Source organism: Leptonotus elevatus, chromosome 12 (genome assembly GCF_054856555.1).
Source record: "Leptonotus elevatus isolate MCC_2025b chromosome 12, RoL_Lele_1.0, whole genome shotgun sequence".
NCBI lineage: Eukaryota > Metazoa > Chordata > Actinopteri > Syngnathiformes > Syngnathidae > Leptonotus > Leptonotus elevatus.
In genome coordinates, this window is record NC_141250.1 from 17864649 (window position 1) to 17889643 (window position 24995).

General features: G+C 40.1%; 1 protein-coding gene and 1 long non-coding RNA gene across 5 annotated transcripts in view; one reads left to right on the top strand and one right to left on the bottom strand.

Moving 5' to 3' along the window:
- Positions 1 to 112: 112 nt before the first annotated feature.
- cobll1b (cordon-bleu WH2 repeat protein-like 1b) overlaps positions 113 to 24995 on the top strand; it is a 25497-nt gene continuing 614 nt past the window's right edge. Inside the window, exons 1-14 of one of the 4 annotated variants that reach the window (XM_086091082.1) lie at positions 113 to 355; positions 440 to 623; positions 829 to 909; positions 15702 to 15890; positions 17486 to 17696; positions 17778 to 18003; positions 18113 to 18157; positions 18237 to 18331; positions 18652 to 18888; positions 18976 to 19105; positions 20717 to 20864; positions 20959 to 21041; positions 22334 to 23598; positions 24864 to 24986. In XM_086091082.1, coding sequence (XP_085947208.1) covers positions 583 to 623; positions 829 to 909; positions 15702 to 15890; positions 17486 to 17696; positions 17778 to 18003; positions 18113 to 18157; positions 18237 to 18331; positions 18652 to 18888; positions 18976 to 19105; positions 20717 to 20864; positions 20959 to 21041; positions 22334 to 23598; positions 24864 to 24980 — 2868 coding nt within the window. In that variant the 5' untranslated portion in view covers positions 113 to 355; positions 440 to 582 and the 3' untranslated portion in view covers positions 24981 to 24986. Of the gene's footprint in view, positions 624 to 828; positions 910 to 10675; positions 10910 to 15701; positions 15891 to 17485; positions 17697 to 17777; positions 18004 to 18112; positions 18158 to 18236; positions 18332 to 18651; positions 18889 to 18975; positions 19106 to 20716; positions 20865 to 20958; positions 21042 to 22333; positions 23599 to 24863; positions 24987 to 24995 lie in introns of those variants that run through there. The other 3 variants (XM_086091081.1, XM_086091083.1, XM_086091084.1) reach the window with 3 other exon arrangements.
- LOC147164853 (uncharacterized) overlaps positions 5487 to 24995 on the bottom strand; it is a 22953-nt gene continuing 3444 nt past the window's right edge. The window contains exon 3 of the long non-coding RNA XR_015096677.1: positions 5487 to 6084. This is a non-coding gene — a long non-coding RNA (uncharacterized LOC147164853). The remainder of the gene's footprint in view (positions 6085 to 24995) is intronic.

Here is a 24995-nt window from a genome sequence, read left to right on the forward strand (position 1 = left end):
TTGGGAAACATTCATTTACTGTAACCGGAGGGAGAGTGACAGGTCATTTCCACTACTTGCCACAGGGAGTCACTGTTGACACACAAACGCGCTCATAAAAAGGAAACCAGCAAAGAAGACTTGTGTTCGTGTGTTTGTTTATCTTCTTCTTTAACGTCACGTTTCGGTCTTTCGCGTGAACATTTCCAAGGTTGAGAGGCGCTTCCACTTTTTTGTGTGTTCCTCGCAACACTCACGATTGGATTGAAACGCCCCGTCAGGATGGACGCAAACCGCACGGAGGGACGCCCTACTCCTTGTTTTACTGCCTAACATTGCGGTGTGGCAGGCAGGCAGGCAGCCTCGTCTGGATCATGTAAGTTGCAGTAATAAAAAAAAGAAAAGAAAAGAAGTTGCCCGAGTCGAGTACAACAGTACCGGTTGAATTTCCGAATGTCAGACTTCACACGGTGAGCAACAAAAGAGGGATGGCTTGTTTTAAGAAGCGAAAAACGCTGAAGTAGGACGAATGAGGCTCCCCTTTTCCCTCCCCAAATTGATGTTGGTGGCGGTGACAGCAAACTCGCATCCTTGTGACGACACATGGATGTGGGCAAACGCCACGGAAAACGTATGCATTTATGGTAAGCCTATCTATCTATCTATGGTTTTATTGAACATACAGTATCTAGCTCTTTCCAACTTTCACTTTCTCTCTCCATCTCCATCTCTATATATCTCTTCCCTACTATATATCCCTCATTATTTGTCTATTGTGAAAAAAAAAAAAACCTCATTGCAACATCAACGCTGAAAATAAAGCATGACTTGTTCTGTCCCACCCCCCAGGTCGGTAAATGTAGTCAAGCCGATGAGTTCAGTCATGGATGATCGTTTATCACAGCCTCATCTACGCAGCTCTGCTAAGAGGTAAGCATCAGCACAGATTTGTCATTCCTGTCACCGCCCGTTTTTATTTATGATTAAATGAGAAGTGCATAGGTGTGTCCCTGCAAACCCCCACTGAGCCATCCTCAGCCGCGCGCGCGCCTTCACAATGCAACCTTTGTCAGTAAAAGGTCACTGACACGACTAACATTCCTTCCACACAGCGCATCTCGGCGAAATCACAGTTGTTGTAGATGTTTTCAACAATCTTTGAACAACCCCTTCCCTAGCGCCACCACCCCCCATTTCCTGCTCTCCCAGTTTTAGTGAGAATTTGCCTTGACCATATGTTGAGGTCATGGGAAATATTTAGCAGGCACGACACTCTTGCCTCCTCTTGTCGCCGCGATAAACCGGATGATCCCCCCCACCGCCACCTCCTGGCTTCTATAAATCTTGTGCTTGCTTGTGTATCCTTAAACAAAATCCCAAATTGTCACATGTGATAGTTTTAGCAGTGGACATGATGGAATTTCCCATTAGTTCTGGTTCAGGGAGATGATGTCAGCCGCCTGTATTCCAGCGGTTGAAATCATAAAAAAAAAAAAAAAAAAAAAAGGAGTGACTTTCCAGAGCTCGTTACTTGCTCTTTTGGCAACTCTGAGATATAGCAGATTTTTTTTGTGTGTGTTTAAATTGAAGGTGAGAGAAAGAGTTAGGAGGCTTTGACTGATGCAAACTTTCCATTCCTATGAATACAAGATCTTCCACAGTGGATCCTCGAAGAAACACAATCCATTCTGGGATATTAGTTCACATCAATTTTCTTTGGATTAAAAAAAAAAATTCCATAGGAAATATTGGATAAGTGCATAATTTGTTCCAGGATAACTGCCATTATATTTTGGGCAAATTTTGTAGTCAAGTGGCTGTCATTGAAAGGCACAAAAAGAAAAAAAAATGCACCATGAATATGCTGAGGTTCCGTTTGATGCCCTGTCAGCGATCCATCTTTTAAAATAGGAAAACACACCCAGAGGAAACAATCCTATTGAGGCGTTCTTAACAGTCTCTCTTAATTTGCCAGGTCTTGTGACATCATATAGAAAAAAAATGATGAAAGTTGACTAAAATCACTTCTCAGTTTGATTTCGCACAGTCAGTTCGGATCAGCGAGGAATGGCAGAGAAGCAAAATCTGTGGTTTATTTAGAGAAGTTAGCCACCCTTTTCTATAAACGGGATGGCACATGTTCTGTGGTCGCCGAACTTGAAGCCAATATTTTGTGGATGGCCGTCAAGTTAAGACTGCATGCATCCTCCAAAGTTCTACTTCATTTATTGTCCAAATAGTGAACCCGGCCAGAGCCACCAGGTTGGCTTAACTCCAGGGCGTATTAATCGCTAGCACGTTCGCACTTGTACATGTTATGTAAGGGGGGCAGTGGCGGGACTTGCGTTTGATGCTTGGGCCTTCAGTGGGGACATACAGATTGTAATTATGCAAACAGTCAAAGCTTGACTAAAAATTATATTGGCATACATTTTTTTTTTTAAATACAAATGCCAATCTTGGCTATCTTTTTTTCTGAATTTTCAAAATGTAGAAGTTTTAAAAAGGCAGATACCGACATTCGTCAAAATGCCCCCTTTTTTTTTCCAGACCGATACCTGCACTTGAGTACTGCTACCACTAGTATTTAACTCATTCACTGCCATTGACGGCCATAGACGTCAAAAATTTGTTTGAACTGTTTCTATTAGTTTCATATTTTTTTTCCACTTTTGTTAACAAGAGTATGAAAACCTAGAATTTTTTTATTGTACATTTGGAACAGATATAAAATGTGTGATTAATCTTGAGTTAACTAGTGATGTCATGTGATTATTTACAATTAAAAAATGAATCGCCTGATGCCCCTAATAAAAAAAAAGACAATTAAAATTTTTAATTGTAATTAATCGCATGACTTCAATAGTTAACTCACGATTAATCACAAATTTTATATCTGTTATAAATGTACAATAAAACAATTCTAGGTTGTCACACACAAAAAAAGTGAAACTAATAGAAATAGTTCAAATGAATTTTTGACGTCTACAGCCGTCAATGGCAGTGAATGAGTTAGTATGTAAAATTTCAGTTAATGTGCAAAGATCTTCTCTTTCTGACACACAGTGATGGTTCATCGATGTGTTGTGATTTAAAAAATAATAATAATTTGTGTGTCTTAATATCGGTGGATGGTATAATATAATACATCTCTTCTGACCAACCAGTCAGAGGACAGAAAAATGCTGATGTCATCAAGAGCCAGCTGGCTGGCCTAAGAAGGAAGAGTTTACTCATTCTGAAGGCACCGGGCAGATTGGATTGACATGACAACACATAGAGGATGAAATCAGATTGGTCAAAAAAATGTAACATTCGCATACTGGAATGGAAGCAGTGCAGCCAAGAAACATGCTATAAAATGAAAATGTATCGTTATTTCAAGATGTCTTTCTGTGCAAGTGATAACCATCATCCCTCTAAAAGCCTCATTTGGCGCTTGTGCTATTTATTAAGTGTGATGCTACGACCGCACACTGTAACTACTCCGTCCAAAAATCTCTTTGTTGACATCTTGGCACGAGCTAATTGGACGAACCTTATACTAAAGAATGATCTCACATACTAGCGCTGGTTCTCCTCAGGGCAGAATGTGGAATGCGTTAAGGTATTTCGAATCCCCACAGCCGTTTTGAGACGCGGGCGGTCCGAGCGCACAGCTGCCCACATGATGCGCTTTATGCCAAAGAGAGATGGGCAAAGCTTGTGGGCACATATCGAGGTAAGAGACAAGATTCGAGCTTGTTTTGAGAGATGGACAGGGACGACTGTTCAGGAGGATTCTATCGCAAACATTATCCTTACTAATGTTAATTTATAAAGCTTATCATTGAATTTGCAGCGCTATTTTCTGTTAGACCTTATTTATTTACCGCAGTCGGTAATGAGGTTTTCCTTGTGTCTGTTTTGCTCTCCTCGTTTTCTATGATTAGTTTCACCTGGTCTTGTCATGTGCCGCTAATCAGTTCCCTACCTGCCCTCGTGTTCAACCAGCTGCGTCTTGTCTGCACTTGAACCTGTTTTCATGCTACATTTATCGCCAACCGTCCATTTTCTTCATTTCGTCACGGTTCTCACTGCATTGCTTCTAATAAGTGAATGAGGATGTTTGCATTTTATTTTGTCCAATCAGATTTCAGCCTTGTCAATCCAATCTGCCCATGACCTTCAAAATTAGTAGTGCTGGCCAATGTTACTTCAACTACAGTATATAAGCAATGGCAGTGTTTTTAACCATTCGCATTTCAAATTCACTTTAGTGTACATGTACAGTGGAATGTAGTAATAATAATATATATATTTTTTTTTGTATAGCTCTTTTCAAGGTGCTCAAAAACACTTCACAGAATGTCCAAAAATGTCGGTGTTAAGACAACGTTTGGTCAGAGATGTTGGTCATAGAAATGAAATGCTAAGAAACATTGAGACCGGGGTTCACCATTTCCGGTCCTCGAGGTCCGGATTCCTGCAAGTTTTGGATGTTTCCACCCACTAGCATACCTGATTCATATAATCAGCTCATCAGCATGCGTGATAACGATCTTGATCTTTAGTATCAGGTGTGTTGGTAGGCGGAAGCATCTAAAACCGGCAGGACTCTGGACTTCTTTTTTCTTTCTTTAGAGAGAGCTCAGTATTGTTCATTCGGTAATCTTACCGATTCAACATGTCATCATCATTGCTTTCTCTTCCCCCCCCCCTTTTTCTTTTTTGTATGTGCGTGTGAGTGTGTGCTCATTAATTCACCTAAAACCTATTAAAAATCCCATATCGTTCACCTAAACCGAATACTTAAGTTGTCAGGAGACCAGAGGAAGGATCAAAGTAAAGAAAGAAAAGTGAAATCCAGCACCGACCAACACCTACTAAAACCCTGATTTAGACTTTATGCAGATTTTTATCGACTGGATTGGATCGTCAGATATTTTGCATTTTATGCAAAATCAGTGATTGGTTTTAATGTCATAATTTGCTGATCGATCATTTGGACCTGCAAAATAAGAGATTGCAGCAAACACAGTTGCATTCACTCCTCGGACGTTTTGTGCTGCAATTGTTTATAATCCAAGGTTTACCAGCATATACAATTTTGTTAATTTCCCCCCTTTTTCATTTGTTAGCATTTTGGGGATAATTTTTTTTAATTTTTTTTTACTTGCTGTCAGCTGAAATTGACATCAAAGTTGCTCAGGTAACAAGCAACCACGGCTCACCTGTTTTCTGAGTTTGATCATGTCTCAAATCCTGATTGGTCGTTACATGAGGCTTAATTGTGACATCATTTTCAGTTGACAGCAAGTGGCAAAATGGCTAAAATGGATAAAAATGGGTGGATTTTGCTGATTAATTCATATTCCACAAAGGCAATATTAATCAGAATGTCATGTTGAAACTAGTGGGGACCCTAGGACATATTTTTGTAAAGAGAAATTTTGGGTTGACTTCCCATTTATTGACAAATGACGGTTCTCTGTTGTTGTTGTTGTTTTTGTTTTTAACTCGACAAAATTGCACAAACCATTGGACAGCAACATTAGCTAGCGGTAGCACACATGAGAGCTGTCCAGGCCAGTCCGCTAATATTACACAGCGGTAAAGTAGGTGATCCAAAGTTGCCATGGCAATGTTCTCCTTTTTATAAGCAAATATGCAGTTGAAAATATTTTTTTTTTGCAGCTGTTAAAACTATTGTACCTAAAAGGCACATTCAGCTTTTGGAATACAGCAAGTGAAAGGGAAGGTTGTTTGATCTCACGGGCGCATTCTGCCTCACAGGACTTAAACAGACAACATGGCCGTGAGCCAACAGACTGGGAATAATGGCTCGCCTTTGTCACCACGCTAAAGCCAACGCATTGACCGTGAATACTTATTTGTGTGGCGTACACAATCGCACACAATCAAGACGGCTTTTTTTTTGTGTGCGCTTGTGATCAAAATCAAAATATTTCTTTTTTTCCCCAATTGTGTTTTCATTAAATACTCCAACTTTGCCCATGATCCTTTCGACCCGCTGCACAGATCAATGTTGAACGCTGGCACATGTCCTTCTTCTGGAACAAATCTCTTCCAGGACGCGAGAGTTCAATTCCTCCCACTCTCGGCCTGTGAAAAATGCAGCATGAATTAGCCCTTTGTGCGCTGCTAATATACATGCTCACTTATCTGCAATAACATTCCAGCACTTCACACAACACATTTATCAGAATTTATTTGACCTTCATTATCAGTGTTTAGATGAGATACTCGCGCAGATAAACGTGTCATTCATGGGCGACGGGCTCGGTTTGAGTTCCCCGACAAGTTTTACTGTGCACAACTCTGACGTCGAATTGCATATAAATCATTCCACTTAACATTCTTTGCCACGTGGATTTGACTCTTGGGTTGAGGTTCAAACACTTTGTGAACCCCTGGTATGGGAATTTGAGAACGAGGTGAGAATAGGATTTTTAGTCTAAGCTTCTCTTGTGATAAGCGTCGGGAAAAAAAGGCACCCTGAGATGTGTTGTAAGCAATATAGCATTATTCCTAATGAAAGGTCATTGCATAATATAAAGCATGATACGTGCTTTTTCTATCATCCAACTTTCAAAAAGCAAAGCTGTGTCCAAATCACCAGTAGCTAAAGTGATAATGTAATCACAATCTTTTCTGTGCACTTGTTGGTCAAACGTGTTTCATGTGCAAAAGGCGCATGGAAAAAAACAACAGAAAATGCAATTTCCAGTTCAGCCATTTTTGTTGACAATGCAGTTTTCTTAGTAAAATAAATAATGTGAGTAAGAACTCTCAAAGATTTGAACACCTTACGGCCACCCTTTAGTTGTTGCATTAGTAGTATTCTAGTTATTGATTTAAACTACCGATTAGTCGATGAGCAGACTTATTGTTCATCAACTAAGGCTTGGTTAGGACTTCACCAGTTGGGGTTATAATAATAGCTGTGAATTTTTCATTATAGTAATTCTTTTGTTCATTTATTTATTTTTGTTTGTACTTTTCTTTTTCTTTTTATTCAGTTGGTTTTAATTATTTTATTTTTTTTAAATAATTTTTATTGTTCCGAAAATGCATCATTTTAGGCTATTTTTTTATTAACTTTAGTATTACTTTTAGTTTTCTGGATGGCATATTTGTCGAATGCAAGATTTAAAAAATGGTCACCAAATATTGTTTAGTAAAGTATAGTAACTGTAATTCTCAAAGAACCGTCCTTCTATGTGCAGGTGTACTGTACAGTAATACTGAAATTAATAGATTTAAAATAAACCCCCGAAAGTAAAATGGAGTTACATTTCAGTTAAGTGGTTTTGAATCATTTTCGTTCATGAATATTTAATCATTCGTTAACGAAAATAACATTGGTCCTGAAAATGGAATTACCTGAATGAATGAGAATATTCACAGGCACTACACGCTGGCCTAATAACTTTATGAAAAAGTCAATCAAAACAAAACCATGAGCAATGTTTTTTTTTTTTTTTTTTACAGGCGGAATTTGAGATGCACCTGTAGGTCTTGCTAAAGTTGTGGACTTTGAGTGTAACTATGTCTCTTGCTTAGTGATCATAGCTCATATTGTGTTATTAATTTCAATTTCATCCATTCATCTGGGAACAAAAAGACTGCGAGAGCAAAAACAGTGCATTGAATAAACAATCGCCACAGGAAGTCGCAAGTTCCTCCAGAGTTCCTCGGTCCCTTGATTCCCGCCTCACTAATCTCCTTCCGTCCTACACAATTTATGAAGTAATGGCCTTTGCAGACCTCTTTTTATAAGCTTGTGTTTACTGTGAGTGACCTCTCACCAAATTACCAGCTGGCGCTCATGGTCCCGCTGTGTTGTGTCTTTCAACCACCCTCCTGCCAGTCGCTGTGTGTGAGTGACTCTTAAGCTCCGCCCCTTTGACCCACTCCCACACTCTCCCCTCTCAACACTTGCACTCCTTTCATTTCATGCCATTTCGTCGAAATATGGAAGTAAGGCCCTCAAATCAAATTTGGAAATGGGTTAAATTTCTTAAGTGTTCCTTGCACATGCGAGTCACAAGGAAGTCTCAAGTCTTAACCCTCCAAGTGTTTAAAAAAAAAAAAAAATTCCAAATGACTGCTTTTCAGGGATCAAACAAATCCCATCAAGTCTTTTGCCCAGGTTGTCCAGTTGAGTTTTATTTCCTGCTGTCGCAATAAAGACCCCCCCCCCCCCCCCCCAGTTCTGACCGTATGTGTGCGCTTGCATACCGATGTCCTCCTCTTGCTGTGCTCACGGACAACTTAATCCATCTTTAATCCAAATTGAATTATCTTAACCCCACACTGTTGTAACCTCACGCGTTGTCACCGCCGGCCCCGATTCCTCACAAGCACACGCGGTCAACTGTCAGGAGGCCATTCTCGAGTCGTGCTTGATCAAGATCAGGTTCTCACTCTGCCTCATCAGGCCTTGTCTACGATTATTTGTGACAAGTGTGGAAAAAAACGTGCATCATTTGCGCATACTATTTGAAATGGTGAGCCCCCACTATTGGTGAGGGGAAAGGGATCGAGCCATGTCGCAAATCTCGATTGTTGCGTTTATAGTTGATTGCGTCAAAGCACTACTTTTTGTTTTAAAGCTCCTCAATTTACGTTGGCATACCTTCTTGGCACCTCAATGTCACAAGATGGTGCCCAAGCAATAAAAAAGGAAATTGCAAAAAAAAAAAAAAAGGCATTTTTTTGCAACATGTATCCGAAGATTGGTTAAAAAAGAAAGAAAAATCAAATAGGCAAATTTACACACAAAAAAAGTGTCTATGCAGGGATTCACTGTACTTATTTTTTTTTTCAATGTTCCAGAATTACTGTCGTAATGCGTTTGCCTTTTTCATTTTTTCTTGCCATATAGGGATTCATCTCGCAATCTCTTTGCAATAAACACACATCTTGTATTGTGGTTAGTAGGGATGGGCGAGTACCGCGCCTTTTATTTGGCCGATACCATCCTTTATTACAATGTATTCGTTTTGCATGAAGGTCTGCCAATACCAGCTACTGATACTTAAAGTGTTCTCTTGTGGCCATTCCAGTATCAGGAAGTAAATGACATACCGTTACATGCATGGCTGACTTATTTCTGTGTGAATTGCATCCTTTTCCATCTCGTCATATTCACATTCAGACGTAATGTTGTCTGTACATGTTTATAAGGTTTAGATTTCTGCATTTTTAATATGCTGCTACCAGAATTTGGGTGGTATGACTAGTTTCAGCGTTACGTATTTCATGTATATATTTAAAGATTTACATGCATTTGGTTCATCAACTGCGAATAAGAGCATGTTAGTACAGAAGAGCATTGGGGCCAGTGAAGAGAAAAAGAAAAGGTTGGCAGGATTCTGACTTTATTCTCAGAATCCTGACTTTAAAGTGAGAATCCTGACTTTTAAGTGAGAATCCTGACTTTTAAGTGAGAATCCTGACTTTTAAGTGAGAATCCTGACTTTTAAGTGAGAATCCTGACTTTTAAGTGAGAATCTTGACTTTTAAGTGAGAATCCTGACTTTAGTCACAGAATTCTGACTTTAGTCACAGAATTCTGACTTTGATGTAGAGCTATGAATTGTGTGTGTGTGTGTGTGTGGGGGGGGTAACTTTATTCTCAAAAATTCTGACTTTATTCTCAAAATTCTGACTTTAAAGTCAGAATCCTGACTTTCTGCCCCCCCCCCCCCCCCCCACACACACACACACACAATTCATAGCTCTACATCACAAAGTCAGAATTCTGTGACTAAAGTCAGAATTCCTACTTTAAAGTCAGAATTCAGTGAATAAAAATCCTGCCAACCCTTTTTTCCCCCCTCTTCACTGGCCTGGATCCTCTTCCGTGTTAGTATCATTCAGTGCATTATTTATTTAATTATTGTTTTAAGCTTAGCTGTGTGTACTATACAGCGTTATACTCACCTTTGGCTTACTTTATTGTACAGTATAGACAGCACCTATATTTTGTGTCACAGTTTCACACTTTTGCTTCAGTGGAATGTCCGATTTCAAATGGATTTATTGAACTATGTTTTTAACTGACTGTGTAACTTAACCACTGGTGAGACCAGACCAGTCCGAAAGAAAGAAAGAGGTCTTTGTTCTCAATAACATGTCATTATGTTAATTGAAATTGCATTTAGCGAAAGTATTAGTGGTATCTGTTGGTGCTTGAGAGTAAATACCCTGAAAAAATGCGTTATTGTACATCTCTAGTAGTTAGCGAGCTGCAGCTTTCAGTTAAATCATACCTTGTACGTATTTGTTTTGAGTGTATTTTCCGATCATAATTGCACCTAATGTGGTTATTTTTTTTGTGCCAGTCTTCGCTCAACAGACAAGCCCTCGGCATGATTTAGGAGTGAGTCACTGTTTAGCAGTTAGGTGTGGCTTTTCAAAAATTCTTGTTTCTCAATGAAAAATTCTAAACAACCCCTGATTGAATTAAATTGGAGTGAGGCGAAGTTTCTTTTTAAACCTTCAGTCGCCTTTGCTCTACTGACGTGATCATCGATGGCCTGATTAGGTCAGTAATGATTAGAAAAGAGTGCAGTGGTCAAATGAACATCGTATTTACCCAGAGCCACGTGCTTGGAATGTACAGTGCTCCTGCTGCTCCCGTGGCCCCGCCCACAGGTTCATGCCTGCACAAAGCTGCTTACACCTTTTCTTGTCATGACCGCGGGGGAGTGCTATCAACATACATGCGCTGCAGCTTTTCCCAAGGCCCGCCTAGCAGGATTTAGGTGGACGAGACGCGTTTGTGATAGTGCGGCTCAGGCGCGTAGCATTAAGGTGGGCCATCTGAGGCTTCCGCTCGATCGCCTTCGGTCCATCTGACAGCTCGCGGGAGATAAGCGACATCATGGAGGTTATCCGAGCTGAGGCAGCGTGAGGTGAGGTAAGAGAGTGGAATGAAATGTTGGCAAAGTCGGGGGGGGGGGGGGGGGCGGTCGGTCACACCTGCTCTCCACATTTTTTGAACGTTATGTCTAAAATACTGCACGCAACTTTTCCTCAAGTTGCAGAAGAGTTTGAATTTTGTTTTGACTCCCAACTATGGGGGGGGGGGGGGGGTGGTATAGACTGGCGTGTTGGAGCCTGTGCAGTGTTTAACAGCTTTGGTATACTCGATTGTTATCCTGTTTTGTCTAAAGGTGTGGTTGATGGGGGGGGGGGTGACAGGTTTAGAATCTTAATCTTTAGTTGTTATTTATAAATAAAATCACTAACTGACTAGACGGGATCATGCCAGCTGGAACCAAATGTTTGGAATGTGAGGACTTTGGATAAAGACTGTAAAACCTCCTCTTACCCAATTTAGGCGACCATGCATACATAAGCCATACACATCTATATGATGTTATTTATAAGCAATCAAAACTTTCATCTACAATAATTCGCTATCATTTTTCTGTTGCAGCGTTTTTCTTATACAACTCTTGTATTCTTTGGTGTGGTCGACCCGCATGTTTGTTTTCATGTTGTTTGCACTACCGGAGCGCAAGCAGATCCTTGAATGATGAAAGCAGCAGGGCGACACAATGACAGGAGGCGTCCTACTTCCTGGTCTGTAGTCAAGTACATGTTCTACATGCTATTGAACAGACTTGCTTGCGAGCATGGGAAGTCCTTGTCAAAGAGGCATCAGCCCAGTCAAGCTGTGACATGTCTTACAATGACATGACTAAAAACATACAGGAGCATTAAATTACTCTCACCCCCGTCTGAATAATAATGTTGGCATAAATGTTAGAATTTATATTTCAAAGTTGTTTCAACTTGAAGCCCCCAAAAATGCAAAGTAAGTTTGTGATTTTTACACGGTAGCAGCCAGCCATTCTTCAACGGCGGGTTAGGGCCATGTATAAATATGTTTTTGTTTAGTTGTTTTTGTTTTTTTAGAGGGGGATAATAACCTGTGGTAAAACTCACAAATTTGCGGGAAAAATCTCGCATATCTGTGATATTAAATTGGCAAATTTGCGATAACCCCCCCCACACACACACAAATTTACAAGGAAAAAAAGTGCTCGTACTACGCTGTCGTGTCACCATCTCGCAAACTTGCCACTCTATAATGTTGCAAATCTGAGTATTTTTTTTCTCGCGAATTTGTCACTTTATAATGTCGCAATATTTTTTCTCTGAAATTTGTGAGGTTTTTTTCCCTCTGAATATTACCCCTCTCTAACATATATGTGTGTATATATATATATATATATATATATATATATACACTTTTTTTTTTTTTTTTGGATACGCCATGGTAGATTCACACAAATTTTCACACCTCAACATGCATGATGTGGAAGGAAGCAGGAGAAAACTTACACCAGCATGTTGATCATGCGAACGGCCAGAGCCTGGATTCAAACCCCCAACCTCCGAACTGAGGGACAAACGTGCTAACCACTCAACAAATAATTCCAAAGCCAATGTCAAATAAACAAGCAGGGCCTTGAAATTAGGACTTTGCACTAGACTAGATGTTTTTAGGGCGGAAATATTTGGTGTGTTGTTCTACTGTCTCTTCTCTTTTCAATTTCCTCTCGTTCGTCTTCATATTTAGTGATTCCTCACCAGCATCTTGTGATGCTCCCTAACCGCTCCTGACTTTTCGGAACATTCCAGTTTTGTGTTGGCAATTGGAAACAACCATATTAGCTAAGTTGAGCCACAACATTATTAGCTCCATATTCATTTGTGGATACACCCTTAAGGGAATTTGTAAATGGTGATTAATTTCAATAGCAAGTGATGACAAATTCTTCTTTAACTCCCCCGGTTTATTTCTGTTCTTATTTTGGAATACGTCAGTGTAGGAAGAAAAAAAAAAAGCCAAAGAAAATCAATTCATCCTTCAGTGCTGGCTGAAGTGTGCTCTCTTGAGATGTCTTAAGTCCCGAGGAGTATGTTGACATCTCGGGTGATGTGATGCATGAAAATGGCTCAAATGCATTCGTTAAATTGAAGTGCACAGAAATGCTGATGCAGCTCTATTTAAAATGTTTGCTACAGTACTTCTCGTGTTGTTGTTTTTTGGCCTGCAAGCTGTATATTTAGTTTTTATTGGTAAAGGAAGCAGTAATTAAAATAAATTCCGCATTGGCTGTTTTCATTTGTTTGGTCAGTAATACAATGAAGAAGCTGTGGCGTACTTTGCTGTTTGCTACGTGAAATAATTAAACTTAATCCTTTAATGGGACGCAGTCCTAGAGACTATGGTACTCCAGCATATTTGGTTGACTTGTTAAACTCACTGCTTACTTAAGAAGAACCCTTAAGCACTGTGCACATTTGCACAAGGTCCAGTTTTCCTACTTCACACCTGTTAAACGTTGCTGCTGATATTTGTGTGCTCACAGTTCGCTAGTATTGTTGCTGCAGTTGTGTGAGAGGCACATGCTTCACCCAGATCGGAGTGTGTCTGTCGCCCTAAAGCAACGTGAAAGACTTTCTTTCATTATGTCTGAAAATTTGTTTTTATGATGGCGCCCTTGTAAATCACCCAAATGATCACATCATTTCCTCAGTTGCGCGAGTGTAACCTAGATACAGTACTACTTGCTATAGGTTAATAAGAAAAATATTAGAAACAGGAAGTAAATATTGGCCTTTCAATCATATTTGATAAGCTTAAAAAAGGCAGAATGTTCAATAAATGTAATAAATGAATACATTTTAAAGTATGATTTAAAAACTGTCCTAATTTCAGTGACAAAGGCCGATTAAGGTTTTCCAATGCGAAAATAAAGTTGCAGATGTGCTTGTCCTTTCTTCTTCTTTTTTGCCACGCCCAGTTAGTTGACTCATTTGCTCCCAAAAATTTAAAAAATAGGTTCTATTTTAAATATTACCCCAAGACGTATTTATACTTATATATACTACATTTTAATGTTGTTGTTTTTTTATGATAGAGCATACAGAAGGCTTTGATGCAGCCTCTGAACTGAAGAGAATGCTTGAAGCAATGGTAGTAATTACAAAAACGGCCAGCAGGTGGCAGGAGAGTATAAGAGCTCGACCAGGGCCATGTCGCAAAAAGCTCTTTCTCCCACGGTTTTAAACTGATTTGTGAATAATGATGAAATGTAGCTATTTATACACTCTAATCCTTCTTTTGGTAGGTTCCATGTTTTTTTACAGCAATAGAACACAATATTCTGTGGGCCTTGCAAAATCAGTCAAAATACAGTAAAACAGCCTTGAGCGAAGGGGGTTGCTTCAATGAAAATGGTTGGGAGTGAATGAGTTAACTGTCAACATAAAGATGAATAAAAAGAGAAATACACATCGTGCATTTAAATCAATTCCATAACTTTGCCCAATATGAGAATCAGCTAGCTTAATGCTAACACGCAATACAGAACGCAGTAGACGAGCGAACAAAACTAGCATCAATATTTGATGCGTTATTTACACTTTAAGCAATGATTATTTCCACAAAACTATACTCAGACTTTCTTAAGCCTCTGTGAAATTGTGTGCGTATCGATGGTGGTTGATCCTAGCCATTTGTTTTTCTGAGCACACAAAGCCTGCGAGTCCTTAGTCTCTCAGGAACGAACCAATAAGATATTGTTTGTCACATTAGCATATACACATCCCTAGGTGATTGAGTGCATTGAGAGACTTCATGTAGATGACAGTGTTTAAGGACTGTTGACCCCCATAGCAAGGCTAATAATCCCTCGCTAGACAAGTCTCAGTACAGCCTGTGACCTTGCATTGCTCAGATTCCTTCGTACCCCCACATGAGACTTGAACAGGCTATAATTCAGGGCAAAAGGTCTGCAAAAAACCTGTTTCATCTGTGGCTGGACTGACTACATGCTCGGCTTGTCCACTTTCCTACCGCAGAGGCCATGAGAGGATACTGTAAGCATATTATATTGTATATTTTAATAGGCAATAAATATTTTTATTTTATTTTTCTTAACTCGAGATGGTTAGTTGTGCTGTTTAAGTACATTTGCATTTAATCTTTATGCAAAATTGTATTTTAACTTTTGCTGGCAATACGTTTGAATTGAATCCTTATTAAAGTACAATGAGTTTTTTTAATTTATTTAAATTTTTTTTTATCTTTCTTAAAAAGAGCACAGTATTGTTCATTCTGTAATTTTACCGATTTGACAAGTCATCATCATTGCTCTCTCTCTCTTTTATTTTATTTTATTTTTTTAAATATTATGTTTTAACGCAGTGCTAATTTTCAAACTGCATGACGTTAGTGTGGTTTATTAAGACAGTGGTGCCTTGAGATACAAGTTTATATTTACACCGTTTTTGACAATTCTTGCTTCAGTGCACCTTCTGCTGTGCATCTTGGCCACCTGTGGCAGTTTTAATACAAATATAATGATATATTGCACATGGAGCCAGTCTCAGTTTTATACCTGTCATGCCTCCTACTGTCGGTCGCACGTGGCCATTTGCAAACATGTCTTTGGGCTGAATGGGTAACGACTTGTGACTACTTTACTACGTTAACCTCAGTGGTCTGTCTTGTGATGGAGCCCCAGCCTCAGGGGAAACCAATTCCATTCTGATTGTTATCTAAGATTGGGAGGGGAAATGATTTATTTATTTTCCTAAAATATGTTGTTTTGCTGGCTGCCTTGAAGCAATTACCAGAATGCTTCCTAATTTTCTGACTGAAAACTAAACCCGCTTTTGTTCAACAACAGGGTGTCGACCAAAAGCAAAGCCCCATCCCCGCCGGGACTGAAGAATTTGGATTCCTCTGATTTCTCGCAGTGGTATCCAGGAAACGCTCCTTTCACCATGGACCACAAGGAGACGCTGGTCGATAAAGATCTCTCTTTAGTGGTTGTTTTGCCGGATGGCGTGGAAAAGATGACCACGGTACACGGGAGGTAAATGCATTGCACGCAAAAAAAAAAAAATTTACACACAGTTATCAACCATTTATGAAAGATCAAATCAATAACCTGATTGTCTGACACAAGATGGCCAAAGTTTCGACTGTCAAGTTTAGATTGAGCATCTCCTAACGGTGAGCTAACAGCATTGCTATGTCACTACACCGTTTGTCTTCCCACAGTTTCACTATCTCTCTCACTTTGTTTATAAACCTTTCCTAGATATATCACTTGCTCCTCGACCTCTTAAGAAACATCGCACCAATCCTGATAAAAAAAGGATTACCCGTCAAATTCCTTGCCTTCTTTTCCCCCTCAAAAAGCTGCTCTTAGCACACTCATAGAAGTTTAGAGGATTTATTTTTTGCATTACGTTCAAAGGTATTGTGTGTTCCAGTGCGATGCAGCAGTAAAGAAAAAAAAATGTGGTGTCAAAATTAGTACATTAATTTGGAGTTAATTTTATGTTCCTTTAACGTGCGAGTAATGATCAGCAGACACGTCCACGTTAAATTTAGCAGTCATAAATTTAATAATAATGTATTATATTTGTGGAGACTGGCGTCGTTGTATTTTACAATTTAAAAAATTGCAGAATTTCACAAGTTACTTTATGTGAAAGATTAGATAGCCCTTAATATGAAAAGAAAAATGCACAAAGCTGTCACCAATGTCTTACAAATGCAATTATGCCATCTAGTGGCAGAAAAATTACCAACTCAAATCAATATCACACTCATTTTTTACAGTACATCTTTTTAATTTTACCTCAATTTTATGAATTATTATGAAATTACTGTATCAATAACTAAAAGATGCAGCCATATTTCTATTTAACATTTTTCCCCACTTTTATGTTGACAAGAGTATGAAAATTTGGGGAAAAAATATACATTTAGAACAGATATCAAATTTGTGATTAATCGTGAGTTAACTATTGAAGTCATGCCATTTATTACGATTAGAAATTTTAATCGCCTGACACCCCTAAAAAAAAAAAAATTATGTAAACTGTGGACACCTGGCTGGTGCGCCCACCGAGATGGAAGACAGTATGGAGTTGCTGCAATAACTATTTCCACTCTTCTTCTGGGAAGACGTGAAGTATATCTGTGGTCATTTTTGTCCATTTGTCCATAAGAACAATTTTCTCAACCTCATCTGAGTTCATAGTTCATCAGTGTTCTTCCACACCAAACTCGGACAATATTGCACTAGTGTACCTTCCGTTGCTGTCTGGGGCAGTGTCATGTTGTAACCCTCTCATACTATGTCAAACCAAAAAAAAATGGCCGAATGACAATATGAATTCACATGTATAAAGATGTATGGAGCTCCACAGGGTTCAATTCCGGGGCCTCTGCTGTTTTCATTGAATCTGCTGCCCTTTGGGTTCCATTTTAAGGAAACGGGTCTTTTGTTTTTTTTTGTGTTAAAATGAAGATGCAAATTAACCTCACACGCCTTCAGAGTGGAAGATGATCACTCAGGGAACACATTTGCACTTTGCATGTTATAACTGTTACAGGAGGTTTCAGCACTCCTCTTTCTGATCCCCCGTGCCAATTTTGTGTCTGTGCGTCTTTCAGCAAGCCTCTCATGGATCTGTTGGTGACTCTCTGCGCGCGGTATCACCTCAACCCGTCAAGTTACACCTTGGAACTGATTACGGCTGGCCGGCACAACGTCAAACTCAAGCCCAGCGCTCTCATCGGAACCTTGGATGCCGAGAAGATCTTACTGAAACCTAAAGGGGAGGGGGATGATAAAAATAAGAAGATGGCTCCTCAAAAGCCTGAGGTACATCTAACCACCCCGATCACATTAACACACTTATGTTTGTTTTTTTTCCATTCAAATCAAATGATCTCTATTCTTCAGGCCACTGTTCGGATGGTGATAAACTACAAGACAACCCAGAAAGCTATTTTAAGAGTCAACCCTCAGATTCCCCTGACTGAACTCTTACCCGCAATCTGTGAGAAATGTGAATTTGCAGAGGAGACAACAATTCTGTTGAGAGATGTGCAATCACTGGCCCCTTTGGACTTGTCCCGCTCCCTAAACGATTACGCAATCAGGGAGGTTTACGCAAAAGATACAAGAGGTAGTTCCCTAGCAAACTTTGCAACATATTTTGTCATGACGTTTTGGGGATTTGTCATATATTTACGCCATCTCGCCTGTTTAGTGACAGTGTCCTTATTGACTTGCAGGACACACCGACTCGCCTGCGTGTCCGGCCTCACCCACACAAGCAGGTAGGGGGGAATCTGTTTTGATCATTTCCTCGATTTCAGTTTTTATTTTCCGACTTGGAACTCAAATGTCTTCTTCCAGTTGCAGTGACGCCTGGAAAAGATAAAAATCAGAAAGAAAAAGAAAACAAGGGCCTTTTCAGCAAGTTTAGGAAAAGCAAAAAAACAACTGAGCAGGTATGTTAAGCTTTCTATACGCTCACTGGCCTCTTCATTAGGTACACCTAAACGACGCTAAGATAATGCTCATTTGGTGACATTTTCAGGGCGGTATTAGTAAAACAAGATGTTCCAACTTTAAGCAGCACTCTTTTAGGCTTGTTAAAATTCGGTGGTGTGACTGTGAAGTGCACATACGATTCCACAATACGAGTTAGTAAATGTAAACATTGAGAGGGAGGTTTGTTGACTTAGCGTTTCCATTGGTGGGCCCACGTGCCGTGTGGTTATGGAGCAGAGGTCTTATCGTGTCCTGATTGGATGTTTGCTCTTTAAAGGCCACGACGGCCAGTGCCCCGGCTTCTCCGGTGCTGGTGAGCAAGCCTCGACCGCTCAGCATGGCCTTGCCCAGCTCCTGCTCACCTGCGCTCGCGTCGCCGACGTCGCCCGTCGGTGACGTGCCCAAGAAGAGACGGGCGCCTCAGCCCCCCATCGTCGTGTCTCAAAGCTGCCGCTCGGACATCGGCGCTCGCCAGAGGCTCTACTCTGAACCGGCGACACTAGTGGACTGTGAGGTTGGTCGACGCCATTTTCAAATATTAACGCAATACATCATTTAATCATCAGTAGAAATGATTTTTATTTATTTCAATGTGTTGTAGGTTTCTGGTTTAAGTCGCGGCTCCTCAGCAGAGTCTTCACTGAAGAGAACCAAGCGCAAGGCTCCTCAACCCCCGACATCCCCAAGCAGTACTGCCCCGGAAACGGTTCCTCCTCAAGATAATGTTCAAGGTTTGGCTTTGTTGTATCAGTGCACTGTATACATCCATAACTCATTAAGAGTGGTCAACATTTTTTTACTATTTTTCTTAAATAACAGATGCAAGTTATAATTACTAGATGATTTTTTTATGCCCTCATAATAATAATAATAATAATAATAATGGTATTTTTATATTTAGTAATATTTATGATTTGAAGGTTAGGTTCAACAACTGGTGGATTTTTTTTTCCTGAAACATAACTATAAATTACAATGCATGGTACAATCCATATTGCACAAGTTTTTATGGGGCAAAATTTAAAACAAGAATTTATTTTTTATTTATTTTTTAAACGTAATTAATAAAAAAAATTATATCTGTGTCAAAAATCTGTTGGGGGACACATAAAGCTCTCTGATTAAACTTTGCTGTTGACCGTTAATGAATTTTATTGCTCATCCACTAAAAGTTTGCCCTCCAGCTAGGTTGTTTGGATTCTTTTATGTGACTCTTGTGCCCCCTGGTGGATGTTATTCACCAGTTCAACTTGTTAGACGTTTGACCTTTTTAATATGATTTTTATGGTCTCCCATAAAAATGTAATTCAATCACATTTTGATAAGGTGCCTTGATGAAAGGGTCTCTGTTGTATTGTCCTCTTTTGGGTATATTGATTACCAAGTTCTCAATGATAATTTGATAAAAATACAAAATGTTGAATCTTAAAAGAAGATGGAAAAAAGAAGGAATTTCTGGAAGCTAATTTTTGTCATTGAATTTCAAAGGACAGTGTGTTTGCAAACCCTTTGTATGTTTCCAAGGTGGAATTGGCCGCTTTTGGAGTTACTTTCCGGTAATTGTCCACACACATTTTACCATTTATTGTATAGTCCTGTGAGGGAAGTTCCACCCCGGACTGAACACAAAGCAATTTAAAGCAACAATAAAACGATTTAACGCTCCAGCCTGGCTCTCTTAAAACAAACGTGGTGTGTTTACATCGGGGGAGAAACGGTGTCGTCACCCCGACTTAATCGAGAGGAAGTTTGACCTCCAGCGGTCACAGCACCAAAATGACATTCCTCGACTTGTCCTCGTGTCTCCTCCTCCTGATGTTTATGAGCGACTCGGTCTTGTGCTTCATAGCAAATATCAACATCACATGGTGGTTATATTGTGCTTTCGTTCGAGTTGTTCTGAAATCACCTCTGCGCTTGTGATCTTATCACGTTCATCGAATGCTAATTTGAGAGATGCACATGGAAGAGTATGCACACACACACACACACACACACACACACACACACACACACACACACACACACACACACACACACACACACACACACACACACACACACACACACACATGAAGGAAACGCTGGACAAATGAATGAACCTGTTGACCCCTCACTACTGCACTGATGACACTTAAATGCCTACAAATTGGAATAGATATGCACATGGGTGCGACTGTGAGTTTTGTTTATACGCACACAGATGGTTGCATGTAAATTTGATTTGAGTCCTCTTTTTGTTAACAAATTCAAGCATATTGGCCTAAACAGCTGGCGTTTATTGGCTGAAACAAGTTCACACAGCTGTTTTGTGCATTCACATACAGTATGCACTTTCACAGACTCGGCAGGAGCTAAAACACTGGAGGAGATCCTGGAGGAGACGTCGGCAGCTGCAAGTGAGATCCAGAAAGAAGATCTTAGTGTCAGCTCTATGTCTGACAAAAGCTGTGGGGAAGATCAGTCTTGTGATCGATCATCAGATGGCAAGTACGAATTTTAAGATTTTTCAAAGCAACATTTTTTTATTCATTTTTTTTCTAGAGAATACTTTTAATTCTTAAAATGTGCTTGATTCTGGTAGTCAGTCACAGAGCACCACAAATGATTCGACTATTCAAACTGATGAGAGGACGCCGGAGGGCCCAAACTTGTATCAACTGGCTGGTATGGCTTTTATTGTGCTTATTTGACTACTTTGGATTATTTTTTGTAAAATCATTTATTTTTATTTAACTTTTATTTTAATTTTTTTTATTTATTAACCGATTTCTATTGCATTTACTTTGGTGTAATCTAATAATATTAATGTTTCAAAGTGCTTGATTTGTAATGTAAAGTTTGAAATGCTCAAGGTAGTTAATAGAATAAAAAAAAAAACATTTCTCTCCCCCCCCCTTTTTTTTTTTTTTTTTTTAAATTGTGCTTGCCCTCATGGTCACTAGTAGGCTTGACTTTTGGCGAGAAGTGTTCCATACTGGACTGGTCAAAATAATTGATTATCACGTCAAATGACTATACTGTAGTTGAACAGATGACTTAAACAAGTATGGGCTGATCAAAAGTCAAGATTTCAATAACCGCTAATAGGCTAATGTTTGTCACTGGTAATGAGCTCTTTTAATATGATTGTCTGCTTGTAGAGGCGGGTAAACGAGCCACCTCTGAAGTTAATGGGAGGCGAGTTGCTTTTGACCCGCCTTCCTCCTCAATGAGCTTAGAGGGGAGGGGTGAGCAGAGGAGGAGAAAGCGAGAGGAGGGAGACAAGAGAGACTATGTCAACTCAAAAGGATGTTTTTTTTTTTTTTGCTCTGGTGCCAGTGGGTACTATTTAGCCCCAAGGACAACCATGACTAGCGTCCAGGTACAGGAAGGAACTTTTGTATAAACTGGTCAAAGTAATCATTTGGGGAATTTAGTCAACTGTGAACGTAGAAATATTAGTGGAGTAGAGTATTATTGGAATATTGAACATTTTGAAGTTGACTAAAGCAAATTTGTTTTGAGATTTTTTTATTTATTTCTCCATTAATTTCGCTGTTCTTTTTATTTCTTGTGGAAAATGATGATTTATAGGAATAGTAGACAATAGATATACGTGGAATGTAAAAAAAATAATAGTCTGATGCTCTTAACATTTTGACACTTGGAATGGTTTAAAAGTTGATTGAAAGTTCTGCAGCATCCGTACAAATTAACTTTGTTAATTATTATTATTACTACTTTTAAGCAGTATTATTAACTGCTTAAAAGTAGTAATAATAATAATATGTCAACATTCAATACAAAAAAAAATAAAAGTCTCTTAGTTGATGACATGCCAGTTATAATAATACAAAAGATACCAGTAGTGAATATAGAATAGAAGTTGCAAACTAATCAATTCCAAAATAAGTGATCTGCTTTTAGTTTTTTTTATATAAGTTGCCTCACATTGTGAACGTTTCCGTTTTACACAGAGAGTGTCTCGTGTCAAGTTGAAAGTGAACTCGCTCGGCCCGCGAGTGAAGCGCCTGCGAGCATAAAAGTCGACGGTGGCGGCGTAACAAATGACCTCCAGGCGCTCCAGCTTGTTGCAGAAGAATGTCAAGCTGATTGTGTTCAGGAAACCATCGGCGGCCCCCAGGAGGAGTCGCCGACGAGCTCGGAGATTATCGCCGCGTCCCGTCCCGCCGGCGAGGATGCACAAGTACAAACCGATTTCCCGCCTCTCCCTAAGCCGCCGCATCAACAACAGGAGCACGCAGATCAAGTCCCACCCTCTGCCAAGGATCCTTGTTTGGAATCGGACGGCGCGAAAATGGATATTGCTACTTCAACGGATGAGCCAATCAAATGCAGCCAAGCCTCCGAGACGCCGCCGTGCCGCTCGTCGTCGCCGCCGAAATCCGCGTCGGACGCCGCCCCGGCCCCCGATTTGAAGCCGAAGCCTTCCAACGAGTTAACCAGGGACTACATCCCCAAGGTGGGGATGACGACGTACACCATCGTGCCTCCCAAATCCAACGAGAAGCTGAGATATTTTGAAGTGGCACTGACACTGGAGACGCCCCCCGTTGCCGCGGGCGACGTCGGCGAGGACTCACGTCCAGCCAGGGAGCAAATACTGAGCAGCACTACTACTACCGCACCAAACACTGTCAACGGATGCCTCGCTGAAGCCACTCACGCCTCATCACCAAGCAGCTCGTCGAAAGCAGATGACAGGTCGCCCTCCTCTCAAGCAGGTTCACCGGGAGAGGTCAAGGCGACTAAAATTCCACCCGCAACCAGACCAAAACCCGGATCTTTCCGCTTGTCAAAGCACAAAAAGTCAGCTGGGTATTATGTAACGTCTGCAGCGGAGAAGAGCCCAGGTGGCAGTTCCTCTTCCGACCACACGGGGGATCAAATCGACCGGGCAATGTTGCCGCCGCCGCCTCCTCCCGTCCCTCCCGTGCCGGGCGCCACTGAAGCGAGCGCCATACGATTGACGAGGCAGGGCAGCCTGCCGGCCAAAGAGCTGAACTTCGGTTTAAGCTTGGAGAAGCTGAGGAGCTTTGCGGCCCCCAAGCCTTATTCCCCCGCCACGCCGTCCCGCTTCGCCCAGGCCGTGTCCTCTGCCATCAACCGGAGCCACTCGCTGTCCCGCAACCCCAAATCACCCAGCTCTCCGGCGACGCCCTGTTCTCCTGCTGCAAATCGCTACTCGGTCATCGGGCAAAACGCAGGGATCAACTTCAAGGTGAGTGTTTTAGGTACTGCATTCGCTGATTTTCTTTTTAGGATTTTTATTCAAAGTAGCAGTGGTGCCTTGAGATCCGAGTGGCCCCACACTTTTTTTCTTTGACGTGAGCAAAAAAATTGAGATAGACGCACTGCATGGTGGCAGACAAATCAGCTTAACGCACTTCACAACAAGAAGCAGTTTGGACAATTCTTGACAAAGAAATAATCATTTGAAAAAAGGCCTCAATCTGTTTATTTCCTCGCTCAGTTGAAGTTTAAACATTAGATGAGTCCGTTTAGCTTAACGCTAACACATACGGGAAACACCATAGGCCGGCTAACAAATAGCATAAGTGTCATGTTTACAACCCTTTAAGCAATGGATATTAAAATACAAATAGTAGAGCCAATACCTGTAGAATAGATCAATAATATAACAATAAGGTCTCACATACCGTCTGTTTATATCCTACAACTAAAACATAGAATGACGACATTATTTTATTATTATTATATTTATTATTTATTTTCTTTTTACATAATTGTATAGAATGAAAATAAATTACAAAGTGCTATTTTTTGTTTCTAAAAACCCATTGCAAACATTTATTTTGGGTTTTTGATCACTGGAAGGGATTAACATTTTGTTTTGTTTCAGCCGGGAAACATCATTTGAGCGTTGTCACCAAACGAACTCGCTCCTCAAGGCACTCACGGAAACTATGATGAAGTGAGCTTCATTGAGACAAAAAGTAGTGCTTTGCTGCTAACTTGTGGCAATTTAGGGCGAACTACACAGCATGTTTAAGTCAATTAAGGAGTCCTGTTTACTAAAGAAAGCTCTGCTGCCATCTTGTGGCATCTATATGCATAATATAAGCAATTTGAGGTTCATGAATTACTTTTTTTTTTCTTTCTTTTTTTTTTTTACCCCAGAAATGTTTTACAACATTACACTTTTATAATGATTGTTTTTGTTTTTAATTGTAATTTCCTTCATAATTCGAAGGGTGAAATCACGTGTGTAGGAGAAAACAATCTGTTTTGTATCATTTGTGGTTGTAGTTTGTATCGGTGTAGAGCTACAATGAACTATGCTGAAATATTTGTAAATATTTATTTTTTGAAGAACAAAAAAAAAAAAAGCAAGACAGACATTAGTGCCAAAATCTAATAAAAATGTCAAAGCTGATTGTACTGTTACAAAAGTCATCCTTGTTATATTATTTTTCAGGACTCTTATAATTCCGACTTGACATGAAGGTGTTTTTCTCAACGCAGGCCGAGGAGGCGGCGAATGAAAAAGGAGTGGAAGTTCAACCGACGTCACCGAGTGAGCAGGTGCAGATAGACGGAAGGACCGAGTCGAGCATAGCCGTGCCTTATGACGAAATATGATCTACTGTAAGGAGC